The sequence below is a fragment of the Meleagris gallopavo genome, chromosome 1, assembly GCF_905368555.1.
Source record: "Meleagris gallopavo chromosome 1, MGAL_WU_HG_1.1, whole genome shotgun sequence".
NCBI classification, from domain to species: domain Eukaryota; kingdom Metazoa; phylum Chordata; class Aves; order Galliformes; family Phasianidae; genus Meleagris; species Meleagris gallopavo.
In genome coordinates, this window is record NC_139404.1 from 62,744,532 (window position 1) to 62,758,584 (window position 14,053).

The 14,053-nt window shown below is 43.8% G+C and overlaps 1 protein-coding gene across 2 annotated transcripts in view; it reads right to left on the reverse strand.

Moving 5' to 3' along the window:
* The window catches only part of LMO3 (LIM domain only 3), a 60,654-nt gene extending 46,874 nt beyond the window's left edge, over positions 1-13,780 (reverse strand). The window contains exons 1-2 of one of the 2 annotated variants that reach the window (XM_085230943.1): positions 13,298-13,780; positions 6,011-6,224 (exon numbers count right to left, since the gene is read on the reverse strand). In XM_085230943.1, the coding sequence (XP_085087069.1) occupies positions 6,011-6,216 (206 nt within the window). In that variant the 5' untranslated portion in view covers positions 6,217-6,224; positions 13,298-13,780. Of the gene's footprint in view, positions 1-6,010; positions 6,225-12,401; positions 12,878-13,297 lie in introns of those variants that run through there. The other variant, XM_085230937.1, reaches the window with a different exon arrangement.
* Positions 13,781-14,053: the final 273 nt, after the last annotated feature.

The following is a 14,053-nucleotide window of genomic DNA, read 5'->3' on the forward strand; positions in this document are numbered from 1 at the left end:
GTTCCACATATTTTAAAAGCAATTTCTGAATTCTACAGGTCTGCTTAGTATTTTTTACAAGAACATTAACCCATCCTCTGACGCTGCAGACTAATCAAGGCTGCCCCAAAATTACAAGCTTTACTGAACCACTATAAATTGACAAAATATTTACAGTAAAATAATTTTCCATAAAATACGCTGTACTGCAGCAAGATAATGAAGAGATATAGGACAGGCTTTAAGATGCAATGTACTTTCATCTGAAAAGTCTCCTGAAATTCTTTGAACGTTTCCAGGGGATTAATGAGGTATTTTGACAACACACAAGAAGTGTCTGGTTTTCAAGAAGCCATATAAGAGGGAACATTCACATCCTTGGAAATTAAACTGTGTATTTTAAGCCACTAAAAATAACACAATTATTAAAAATTTGGCAGCTCTGAAGAAAAATACCAGAAGATACTAGCAAACACATGGAACTACTGAAGAGCGTCAAACTTGAGTACACATATTTTACAGCCTTTCAACATGACTTAAACACCAATTTTAACAGCTTAATTGAATGTTTCTTATTAAAAGCTATCACAGATGAACTAAAATAAGGAGCTAAACCAGCTAGAGTGTAACTAAATCAAACCCATTATTCCTTGCAATTGCGATGGATTAACTGCGTGTACGTGCATTAGTCCCCTTGTATACCCTTATCCCTTCAAGAACTGGTACAGTATTTTAAGTATTTCAAAACAGCTGTCAGTTAGAGGGAGAGTGTTATTGTGCTTTTTTTTTTTTTTTTAAAGACATGCTAAATGCTACAATTAATGTAAATTTAGTGGAATATGAATCTCCCATACACAGCAAAAATTCAACAAGGAGACCATTACACCTAAAAAACCCAAATATACAGTAAAATATTTTAGGACCTATTTCTCCAAACTAGTACTCCCTTGAATACTTTAACACTTATCGCATCAGGGTATTTATGAATAAATAAAGGATCATTTTAGTAAAGAAAGTAGAGCTCTCTTAAACCTTGCTTTTGTAATTACCTCAATATTCCCGAAAGCTGAGTGTTTAAATCCTTAAAATTTTACCATTATTTTATTATGTTGGGCAAGAAGCATACTGAGGTGTCAGTCTAAAAACATCTGACATTCTTTTATCCATGAAAATATCCATGTAGTGTATTTGTACAAGCATTTACGAGAGCCAGTACTTCATATGTTTGCAATATTAAACGTGCGCTTTCTGTGATATAAGAGAAACTGCTAAACAATACTAGAACATAGGACATTTTAAGTCTTCCTTGAATTTCTAAGTACTACTATGTAATATATATATTTTTAAATAATAATTGCTTTTAGAATGAGAGCAGTTTTACAGGAAAAGGCTGCTTCCTAAACTCTATTCTATTCATTCTGCATCACAGACTAAATATTTTACAGAGGCAGCATCTTTATGATGCTTGTGGTTGAGCACTTTACTCTCTGTAGTCACTTCTCATTATTTACAAGATCCTGTCCAATATATAATCTAAAATCTAGGTTTGTCTCAAGTGCTCAGATCAGCAAATAGGAGAGAAAACTAGAAAAAACATGATTTGTCCCTTTCTTCAGGGATAGCAGTCAACCCATCTTCAGAGCTATTCTGTGGTACTTCTAAAGCCTGTAATTCATTTACAAGCCAAATGGTTACCAAGCTTGGGCAGTGTGGGGGGCACACCTCTGTGCCATCATGCCCCTCAACCTCGGAAAGGCTCTAAATGTGTTTAAGAGTAAAAATTCTCCCCAACACACCGTTTTGTTAATCCTTTTCTTATGATCTGTTTGCCTGGCTAGGGAAATTATGCATAAAGAAATAAAAGTTCTAATTCAATTTCCATGTTAAGTGATGGATTTGAAAAAAAAAAAGAGAAAAAAAAAAATCAGAAACCATATTCTTTGTGTTTACTAAGAGATATGCACTCCAACATTTAGTGTCATGGAGCTGGAGTTAAAACCAGAAACGGTGAAGATAATTTAGCTGCATGAATGCCTGCTCTTCAGTAAAATGCTGCCAAAATTAAATAGGAATGAAACAGCACTTTGTAGTCATTGGTCGCTCAGCAGGGTTTGCGTAGTTAAAAACCTAAGTGAAAAGGGTGATTGACCTACATTGCTACTAGCTTAGCACAGCTGTACTTTCATATTTTCACTGCATCCGAGGAAGCTCATTATTTAATACAACTGAGTTACGTGTAATTGTCGGTCTTTCATTTCACACTTTTAGGGGCCAGATATTAATCTCAGATGCGCGGCTTGCATTACTGTGCATCTGGAAGTATCTGTGACTGCCCATTTGCACGCAAAGCTAAAAAGATGGGACTGCACACGGTTGCACCTGAAATTAGGAGGCTGCCCAGGGGCAGGAGGACCTCACAAATATGCAGAAATCAAATGAGCAGATGGAACAGAAAGCAAATCCCCTGGCACCCCAAAGGCAAATGCTATGCTGTTTTTTCCCATTGTTTTGAGCAAAACTAGCCCAGAATGCATAACCAAAGCACATTTCACACAACCCATACCTGCGCTTTAAATAAGTAATAACCTTCCAGTTAACAACCAGTTTGATATGTTAACAGCCCAGGGGCTGTTAACATAACGACTGGTCATTAATGGCAGTAATGACAGATTTCAAAGGGAATATTTTGCTTGTAAATGGACATGCTGCCAGTCAGAACAGAGGACTGAGCAGGACAGGTTGATACATTAAGATGTCACTGCACAGCTCCGGAGGAAAGGGGGAAAAAAAAAAAAAAGAAAAAAAAAAAGCAAGCCAACTTCTCACATATTTCACTTACTGTAAATGGACTTGAAATACTGGCATAAACCTAAGTTCCTTAAATTAAGTCTTCACTTTCTAACCCAGGAGTGTATAAGTAGGAGACAGAAGCCTGCAGGGGAATTATACTCTGCATATCATTTTCACCACGTATGTTATTCCTAACATCGAGCCCATTCTTTACTCAAGTCAGTTCTCATCTTCGTTAACAAAACAGAGCTCATTCCTGCTGTGACCACTCCAATACCCTGGGTGCCACATGCCACCTCTGAAATCACTGGAGTGACTTAGTTGAATCAGATTGCAGGGGAAAGCCTCTCACACCCAGAACATCTTCCAAGCTCATTACGTCCAGCTCCATGACCCCCTCTATCCTAGAGAATAAGGTCTTAATATAGTAAAATTAACTTACTTTAACAAAAGGGAGAGCTAAAACAAAGCAAGATTTGAAGTCTTGGCAATAGACAGTACTTAAAAAAGGCTCAGAGTTGGTATCTCAAGGCTCGAATGCCAAACAAGAGCATGCATTAGAGTGGGGAGAATCTTTAGTATTTTTTGGCAGGCATTTCTAAATGAGAGATACTAGAAGCATTTTTGCAAATAGCCAAAGATACAATCACGTAGTTTCTGAATTTAACCATGGATGTCAAAGCACACAAACTGGCTACATTATTGCTGTAGCATCTGTAGAATGGTTGTCTTATTGAAATACATAATGAACACAGAGACAGAAGTTAATACGCTATTTTACTCTTTATAATATCATACAAGCCACATACCCTCTAGAGGGCACCACATAAATTAATAGGAAGCTGGAACAGTTTTGTATGTAGCAAACACTTCCTTTACAGTTAAAAAGAACAAAAAAAAAAAAAAAAAAAAGAGGCTAGCTTGAAACTGCAATCGAACCCTAATCTGATCATTATTGCTAAGTAATTTGTTCTTTAAATTGATATCAAGTGAGTTGCTAAATATGAAAGCTTATTTGACTACAAAGCTATAGAACATTTAACTAGTTTCTACATTAGCATTAAAAAGATCACTTTTATAGGTTCACTGCATAACCAAGTATATAAGACGCAATGAGGCAAATGACTATCTGCAATTACCTTAAGTGCATCAGTATGAAGTTTAGAGTAAATACCAAGTTTAAATCTGTGCATTCACAAGAATCACTAAGGAAAGGCTTATGACTTTCATTAAGACTTCACAAAGATTTGATAAATCCAGAGACAAAATCCAAAACATCTTTAGACTGATTACAGGATCTGTCATGCGTGCTGGTTTCACTGGTGCAAATGTAAATATTGAAGATGAATAAATAACAAAAAAATCAGTTTTGAAAGCATTCGTGACAGATAAATCACGGTGTAAAAATCACAGTCGCCTTTCTCTGAGTTACATACTATGAATTTTAACAATCCGATTGCTAAATATTTATTCCTGATAGACCTTTAAATACCAGAGAGCAATAGGATGTGTGCACACATGTGTAATGTGGAAATGTTTTGTTCATATCCCTACTACTCAATCACTTTTGGTTTTGATTTTAAAACACTCAATCTGTTGCGTGAGTCTTTGGGAGACTGAGTAAGTTCAAAGCCACCAGTAAATCTGGGGATCAAATTGCCACAGTAGAGTTTTCTTACTCCTGCGGGCACTTGTAGAAAAGATTCTTAAAACAGGTTTTAAATATTAGGCTCAGCACCGACTTCCCCCCAGAAGCTGTTCATACCACTCTCTCTATACACACAATTTAAGATCACAAGCAACCTAGGTTTCTGTACGATGATCCCTTTCTGTTTCTTGCATGAAACAGTTTCCTCTTCATTTTTAAAAGTAAGGTTTTCTTAGCTACTTTTTTGGCAGCTTTAACACAATGGCTTTAAGACTCCGTCTTGTGCTCAGCTCATGGAGCTTTAATGGGTAGCAGAGCACTTTTACCACTAAGAGATCCAAATGGCCCCGTCTGAAGAACCCTAAGCTGCTTTGCAGCTCCAGCTCAGCAAATGCCTAAGACACTTGCAAACAATTTTGCTCTACTCTAGAAAAAACAGGTTGTAATGTGGAGAGCCAGAGTACCAAGAGCTGTTAACACTTTAATCCTGATTTCTGTACCAACCTACTCATGCCATACAACCTGGAAACTTCGTATTAACTACCTCTGCCTACACTGAACTTTTAAGTTAACACATGTAAAGAGAATTTTAATTTTTCCCCAATGTATTACAGACTTGAATGTCCCTTTAAAAGGAAAAGACTTTGCTACAGGAGCAGGCGAAATATTCCCAGAAGTTCACACCTGCCTCGGGCAGCCAGTCTCACTAGACCTCCTCCGCAGGGAATGGCAGAAGGTGCTCCTATATGAAATAGGTGCTCTGAATCACCCCAGAGGAGCCTCTCTCTCTTTATTTACTATTGACACCCCGGAGAGACCAAACTTCTTGATTAACCTCAGCTTCTGCAAGTAGCTCTATTTATACACGCACGCTCTACTCTGGTGCTGTGCTGACTTATACCCCAATTGTTTTTGAGAAGATTGACAAGCAAACAAGAAAGCAGAGAATCAAGTGATAGTTTGCCACATCCAAGAAGCGTCACCCCGGGGGATGGTCTGCCACCTCTGAAAAGCAGTGCTGGGTCACCCAGGTCCCACATGGGTCAGTGGGCTGGCTGGAGCCCATTGGCTATGGGGTTATTTAGCACAAGAAAGGTGAGTGGATTGTCTCAGTGCAGCTTCTAGCAGAGTAATGGCAACGTTCTTTAAAGCTCCGACCACCACAACAACAGTCCCTCTGGTGAACTCAAAGGGCAGAAGCGGATACGCACAGCCAAATGGAGCAAGCGCTCACAGCATTCCAACCCACACTTGAGTAGCTGCAGGCCACTTAGGGCGGCCCTGCTCTTTCAGGCTGAACATTGTGTTGCTTTTAGGAGGATCAGCTCTCCAGGAGCACTGTGCTGAGCCAGGGGTTACTCTGTTCTCACCTTCCTCCCAGCACACTACCTCACTATAAGCATCACAAAACTCAAGAGCATGCGATACTACCTTTGAATTTAGCTTCACCTCTCTGCTGCAGCTGGTTGCCCCATGCTCCACAAATGCTTTGTCCTGCAGCTCCCAAGCACTGCATACACACCACTACCTACACAGGAAGGACTGAGCAGGCTCACCACGTTTCTCAGGGAGCACGAAACGGGCGCGACCTACCTCAGGTAGTCTCTGCGACAAAGGATAAGGTTGGCTTTGGTGTACAGAGTGGAGCCCACCTCCCCCAGGCGGCAGTCACAGCAGGCACATTTCAAGCAGTCTTCATGCCAATATTTGTCCAGGGCCTTTAGAAGATACCGGTCTTTAATCTTACGGTTGCAGCCAGCACAACCTTTCGGCTTGGTGTCTGGCTGGACTGAGAGCATTTGTATACCTGAAACACAGCAAGAAGAGAGAAGGGTGAAAACAAACACACTCTCCAGAATGAGCCTCACAGCCTTCTCTTCCTCCACCTCTCCCCTCCCACACACACCCAGTTCATTATAAAGGCAACTGCAGAGACAGGATGACATAATCTGGCGAGTTCACAGCAAGCTGAAAACAATATTAAATAAACTTGAGAGCAGAAACTTCCACTGATCTGAGTTCCACCTCATTTACCCAGTCTCTTTGCTGAAAAGGAATATGATTGAAAAATTAAAATGAAAAATTAAAACAGTCCTGTTAAAGAGTCACTTTTGCCCAACATTCTCAATGTTTAGCATCCAAAAATTTAAACAAACAGCCTATGTGCAATGGCAAATACACCTAAAGTTGTGTGTTTGGACTAATTTGCACCATCTATAAAACATATGAACACTAGATTCTAGAGATGGAAAGACTGAAGCTATCAAAAGTACGGGACCAGAGTTACAGGGAGGTTTGGCCCATATATTTTTGCAGTAGGAGTTTTGTTTTTTAAGATTTCTGTTCTTAGGCACATGAATCAGATTTATAGAGACTTCAGTACCAGCATCTCTCATTGCATCCTTCAGTCTAAGGACCTGCTGAAAAATCTGACCTTAAATAAGCTGCACAAGGTCAGACAGTTACTAGTTTGTCACAGATGATACAAAATCTCTGCCCTATTCTTTAATCCCAATTTTAGCCAACAGATAGTTTGGGAAAAATAATCCAGTGGAATCCATTAATTATATATACCTTTGAACGCAATAGCAGAGAGCATTTAAATAACAGTTCAAACCCTTGATCCACTGTTTAAGGGACAGAATGAGCAAAAGTGGAATACAGTTGAACAATGGCATGTGGAGCACTGCGGCTGCCTTCCAGAGATCCATACAAAAAAAAATCGATGGCCCTCAGTTTTGCTGTAAATGGGGAGAGGAGGTCACTGCCCCAAAGTGCTTACAGACTGGTCTCTCTTGGCTGGTCTCATGAACTGCCAGCCGATTACAGTCACACTGATCCTCTGAAAGTCATTTCTTAGAAGAAGCAAAATCATAGCCTTGTAGACGCTTTGCTGTACATCAAACAGGCATCAGACAGGAAAGAAAACAGACACGCAGTTCGATTACTAAGGTTATCTCACTGTTTTAAGCCAATCGGAGATGCAACTAAAAAAAAAAAATTGCCACTCATTAGAGTGCATCTGAGCATCACAACGAGAATTCTGTAAGACGAGAATAAATGCTTTTGCTGAAAGAAGAATCCTTCTCCCAAGTTCAGGGCACGGCACCCCGTTCTTAACGCAGCGACTGGGAAAGGTCAAATAGTCTCGTAACAAAGAACAGCAAATTCAAGAGCTCCTCATCAAGAACACTACACTACTGCTCTTAGGAAAGCTTTGCAGCCCCAGCTTCTATCAGCGCATCTCTGTTGGTGCTGCAGCACACTACCTCAGAAAGGCAGTCTCAGGTAGAGAGAACACGGACCGGCTGATGTTTTATTTTACCTATTTTTAAAGGTCTCATAAGGAAAACATGAAAATGAGTGTAATCTTTGAAGTGATGGTACAGCATGCCTTTATGAATATCAGCGCTGTGAAGACAAGAGGCTAAACGCTGTGCCAGCTGAGGCATCCCAGGGATCCATACGTGTACGTGAAACGCATTGAATGTACATGGACCGCAGCAAGCGTAGAGCCAGCTATGTGACTTTGCAGGGTTTATCAAGTTGAACTCATGACTTTCATCTGTGAAGCTGGTCAACAAATTAGAAATAGTAATTCTTACTATTACTATAGTAATTCATACATATAACATCCCCGCTCCCAGCTTTGCAACACATTCTACCATGCATTTTGGATGAATATATTTGTCTGATAAATTAGCTGTTCAATTATAGAGCCAGTTCTCCTAGCAAGCACCCTGAAGTACCGTGGTAATATTGCTGCCGAATGTCTGTAGCTCCTAACAAGATAATACAAGGTCTTTATTTTTCTATCCATAAGTATCGAAATGGCATTGCCGCCTTCCCATTACCCTCCAATCAATGCTCTTCTCGCAGCTCCTACACCACTTAGCAACTCGTGAGGTCTGTTTCTCATTCCCAAGTGAGAGGATGAGAGCCTGCAACCTGCACGGGCTCTGCGGCTGGGCAGGGCTGGGAATGAACACACAGCGCTCATCCTGAGTGAGCACCGCAGCATATCCAGCTGCCAGAGGGCTCTCCTAAGCCCAGGGTGCAGGCGTGAAGCAGCAGTGTAACAGCTACAAGCAAACGACTAAGAACACTGAAAACAGCGGAGACTTTTGTAAAGTGCCTGTAGCAGACCAATGGTACAGGGCAGTCTTACAGGATCGCCAATATATTTGCTTGGTGAAAAGGCTTAATCTGTGAAGTTGCATATATATAAATACCCCTTTAAAGCCCATGGCACGCTTACCCCTGACCCCCCTCTACCACCACGCAGAGGACAGGTTCACGAAACAAACCGCAGTTGGCATCAACTTCGTGGAACTCAGTGAAAAAGTTCAGAAGAGAGGAAGACCACTCTGGGACTTTAATCTTTAGCTTGAGGGAAGCCAGGATAAACTAGCAGCTAACGTAGTTAAGGGCTTTAAAGAAAAAAAATCGTAATGTAAAAAAATTTGTCGGCTGATAAGGAGCACCATGTCCCTGATCCCAGCTGATGGGCTGCCCTGCACTCCACAAGGGGAATGAGATGAAACAACAACAGGGCTTGAATAAGCCAGCATCTGAGCGTGCTGCAGCAACCAAGCATGGTAATTCTTAAGGAATATGCTGCAAACACCAGATTATTGTGTTATAAATACAAGACCAGCACGCGCTGTGTGGCACACAGTCTGGCACTGTTTTGAGGCTCTTGCTACATTCGGAAAGCAGACGGAGCGCTGTCACGCTGGTTAGTCCAAACCCTCCTTACAGAGAGAAGAGGAAAGGAGCAGACACCCGTCAGAGGTCATGCTAACAGCCCCACACTTCTGAGCTTGAGGCGAGAAGGTGGCCCTGACATCCTGCTGGCAGCATCTCCAGATTAAGGATTTGGGATTCGGTCTGCAGCAGCTATAGGAGGGAAGGAATGCTTTTCCTTTTAGACAGATTTGATCTTTTTCACACTTTACTTACAACGAAGCTGCTTCTATTTTAATGAAAATTAAAATTAAACTACTGCTTCATTATTAAAAAAATAAAAAAAGTTTGGTTTTTTTTTTGGAGTCATAGAATAATCAAAACAAAACACAAGCAGTGCCCCAAGAAGCAGCTCGGAATTCTCTGCACATGCCCTTTTATTCACAGACTTGGATTAAAACGCTTAATTTTGAAAACGGAATACTTGATTACTTCTCCTGTGTGGCATAACCCAGACTAATGCAGATCACCTCCCGGACCATCTCCAGTACAGTGACGCTTCCCACATAACGTGTGTGCTTAGAGCTGCCCTGAGAACCAGTCAGTGTACCTACAGCTCCCACAGGCTGCAGCCCCACAACCTAGCCATCCCCAGGTACAGACAGGAGCTCTGAGGCTGACAGCACCCAGGGCAGCCTGAGGTGATACCGGGAGCACACCGTGCTGCCTGGACATCCTGCTGCCCCCTCCCTGGGAAGGCAGAGCTCCCAAAACACGGACAGCTCCAAAGTGCTACACCTAGGCTGCAAAAACTGAACCCGGTTTTCCCTTTAGTTTGGTGGACTCCTGTCCACGCTCTGCATCCTGGAGCAGATCTGCACTCAGTACAGAGACATTTCAGTGCCTGTCAATGTCAGGCGAACCCTTTCTATTTCAGCCCTATTCACTTTCCCTGTCCTGCTCAGCATCCCTCTCTCTCTTTCCCCCTTACCAAACCTCAGGACGCTGCACACGAACTGCCACACTCTGTCGGGAATAAGACTTCTAATGGCAATCCACATTCCTGATGAGAGAACTTCCTAACCCAGTCTGTAAGCTCCTCGATCTCCCCCCGTCTCTCCAGATAAGTTGGATACAAGTGACTACTGTCCCTGGCAGTGGTTGTTAATGTGCAGTGAAACACTGACAAGGGATCTGTAGCTATGAATTCCAGGATAAAGAGGAAAGATTGCTGGAAAAGGCTAAGTCAGGCACCTGACAGAAGGCAGAGACATGAACTCATGTCACTCTGATCACCTTTCCTGGAATCAGGGTGCGGAGTTCTGACAGAACAAGCTCTGTTAGCAGCCTCTGTGTGCAGGACCAGTCCCTGCAGGAACCAAGAAGGTGCAAGGACAGCTGTGGTTCATGGCACAGGGGATGCTCCGGGGCAGCATTGGATGCTATCTCACACCGCAGCACTCACAAACTTTTAGAGCCCACTCACTCCTCCTTCACTGTAGCACACACAGTTGAAACAAGGACAGGGGGATGCACAGCAAGAGAGGGAAAACTTGCTCTATTTAAAAAAAAAAAAAAAAGAAAAAAAGAAAGAAATCAGTTTGGAGCAAATTATGTATCAGTGCAGTGGTCTTTAGAACACAGCAAACTGATGGACAATATGCAGTCAGCAAGAGAGCTGGAGATCCAGCAGAAGATAAAAAAAAAATAAAAATAAGAGAGTGCTTTTCAGAGGCTCTCCCACTTTGTAGCTCCATCCTATAAGCACTCAGTGCTCCAATTATTCAGGACAATACGCACAGACTTTTTTTTTAAAAAAAAAAAAGTTAAGGTTTCAGAAGGGAAGAAACATTTCAGAGCTCGCATGCAGCGCATCAAGAGTGGTAACTAGTTTTAGATTGGCATGCAAATTGTTCTGTGGAAAATTCTTATCGCCTCCGAGACCCCGCTATTCTGAGTTATTTGACAGTTTAAGGGAAATCATAATTAAAAAAAGAGACATAAATAATAGCCTGTGCAGTGTGGTGCACAGAAATAAGTAGAACCATTTCATTTAAACTCTGGTGAGCTTTTAATTGCCTGGATTGCATTGTGAACCAGCCTAACGGTTGATTGCCTCCATTATGCTCTCTTGTTCTGTGCCATTCATCCGCACAGTCTCAGCTTCTGTAGTTAACACAACAAAGTAACCGCAACTCCATAACACTCCGGGTTTTTAAAAAAATATATAATAATAATAAAAGTAAGGGTTTTTTTTTTAGTACTCTGAGTACAGACACTTCTGCATACTTTTGAGTCAATTTTTCATGGTATATAACTAAACTTCACCTCCTGCCCCTTCTTCTAAAGAGCAATATGATTTTATGTTTATTTATTTATTTATTTATTTATAATAAAGGAGGTGGCTTGAGATTGGGGGAAAAAAGAGGAGGCTAGGTAAAAGCTAAAAACGGTTATGCAGTCCCACAGCTGGGAGGAGTGATACAGATTAAAAGAATTTGGCCAACACGGCTAGTCGATTGCCAAGAGACACCAAACAAAAGATTTCTCCTCTTCTCTCCCCTTCTCTTTTTGAAAGCGAGATTGGGCCTAAAAGCTTGTTTCTCTCTGTTCACTGGCCCAGAGCATCCCTGCAGGCTGTAGCCCCCTAAGGGACATCACAGCAAATAGATGTACCCAGATCTCAGGGACGGAGCTGCTTAGCTATGTTCCTACCCCTGTCGTGTCCCCCCCCTCAGCTCCCCCCACTCCCTCCCTCCTTTTTTAGAGCAGTGGTGCTGGGAACCAATTTGATTCCCTTTTTCTCCAATGCAGCTGCAAGGCTCAGAGATACTGACATTTTTCCACTCTTATCAGTTTAATTACAGTTACCATGGCAGCAAAGTGCTAGTGCTTGGCAAAGGCCAACAAGAGATTTGCAAGACTGAGTTCAATTTTGATGCAGCTCACATGCAAAATAAAAAAATAAATAAGAAACATACACTCTACAACAAAGACTCCCTTTTGGAGCCGGACGCTCGAGCCTTTTGTGCTAATTCCTTTTCCCAAGCATCAGCAGGGATGGGGCGGTGGGGGCAGAGGGAGGCGTGGGGATGCGCGCAGCGAGGTTGGCTGCACCTGGCCGGCTTCACCGCTGTCACTGGCGGTCCTGCGCGGCTCTCTAGCCGGGGGCACAGGGGTCTCCTCGCTGCACACGCGAACGCTGGCGGGAGAGAAGAGCAGAGGGAACCGCGCTCGCCCCGCTCCCCGCCCCGGCCCTACCTTCCTGCGAACTGAGCCAGCGCACCAGCAGCCTTACCAAAACTTTTCTCCTTTTTCTGCATGAGTCGCTGTACGGGCGCCCGCGGAGCTCCTCCTGACGGAAGCACCGAGGCCCGGCCCGAGCAACGAGCGCTCGCTCCCCCGGCGCGGGGCTGGGGGAGGGCGGCGGGGCACGGCCGCACGCTGGCCCCGGGCACCCCTCGGCGCCCGGTCCCGGCGCTGCGCCGGTGGGCGGCTTTGTCGGAACCGACGGAGCTGTCACGTTGTCACACGCCGCGCCGGGAGCGAAGAGGGAAAAGAGGAAGCCAAAAAGCCCCCCCACCCCGAAAGGCTCCCACGCGGAGCGCTGGCTCCTGCCGAGTAACCCGTGGCCGGTGGGGGCTGCCCGGCGCTCCCCCGCCGCCTCCGGGCCGCTGCCGCCGCCGCCGCGCTGCCCAAAGGGTTAACCCTGCGCCGAGCCGGCTGCAAATGAAACTGCTGTACGGGGAGGCTGGCGGATTAGAGCCGGGGAGTGGGAAATTAAGCTACTCCCTTGGTAATTGAGAGCACGTTTCGAGCGGCTCTGGAAGAAGCAAGAATAATAATAACAATAATAACGGAGGCGGAGGGGGGGGGGGAGGTAGGGGGGACTGCTGCAATTCATTGTTAACTTTGACTGCTATTTCTCGAGACATCCAGTTAGATGGGTTTCGCTCAGCATCCTCCGCTTGCATGTATTTCATGTCTCATCATAAAAATAATGAAGCCTCACATGATTTAAACAAAACAGTCTCAGCAGAGCTGCAGCTCGAGCGAAAGTTGCAGTGCAGGGATGTGTGTATGGATTGCAGCCCCAGCTTATGACTCAGAGAGAGAGAGAGGGAGAGAGGGAGAGTGATGCAGACACACATACACAAATGACCCAAAGCTTATGTACACAGTTGCCTCACTTACCTTCTCAATTAAGCGATAGAGGGGAGGCAGTTCAATAAGCACAGTGGCTGCTTTGTAGCTCTTCTCCTTGGGAAAGGTCAAAAAGAAGCATTGTTTGGGGAAAAAAAATAAAGGGGGGGTGGGAGAGATGGGGGGGGAGATCGCTATTCTTTAAGTTTAAAATAATGAGGTCCTCAAGGATCCGCCAAGTAATTGTGTTGACCGCATCCGAGCTACAGGTGTCCTCCTTTTAGTATCTTGCAGTCCAAGGCTGTCTGTCTCCGTCCTGGCTGAAGACAACTTACCTAAAGCAGCGTGTGAGGAGCCGAGTTGAATGAAGTCAGGGCTTTATCAGCTGCAAAATGCAATCCCTTACCAGCCAGACATAATACAGCAAAAGAAAAGGTCACTCAGTTATTACTGAGCCAGCAGAGCCCAGGCAGCTCTTGTGGAAGACCACAGAGAAGCAGCTCCCTTCCGATTTAAGGCTATTTACCTCTCTCCCCCTCCACCCACCCACCCTTCCTCTCTCCCCCCTCCCTGCTCCCCCTTTCTCTCCCTCTCTCTTTCTCTCTCGTTCTGCAGCTCGCTCAAGTACAGCCGCCCTCAGAAAGTGCAAAGCAGCCAGGAGACAGATTGGGCTTTGTTGGTAATTTCCCATGGTGAAAATTTACAAGCCTGCAAGTGCAGTCAGCAAAACCACATGCATATGCTAGACACAAACACCAGGGACACACACACACGCACACACACAAGTGACCTCTACCGAAGCGGCTC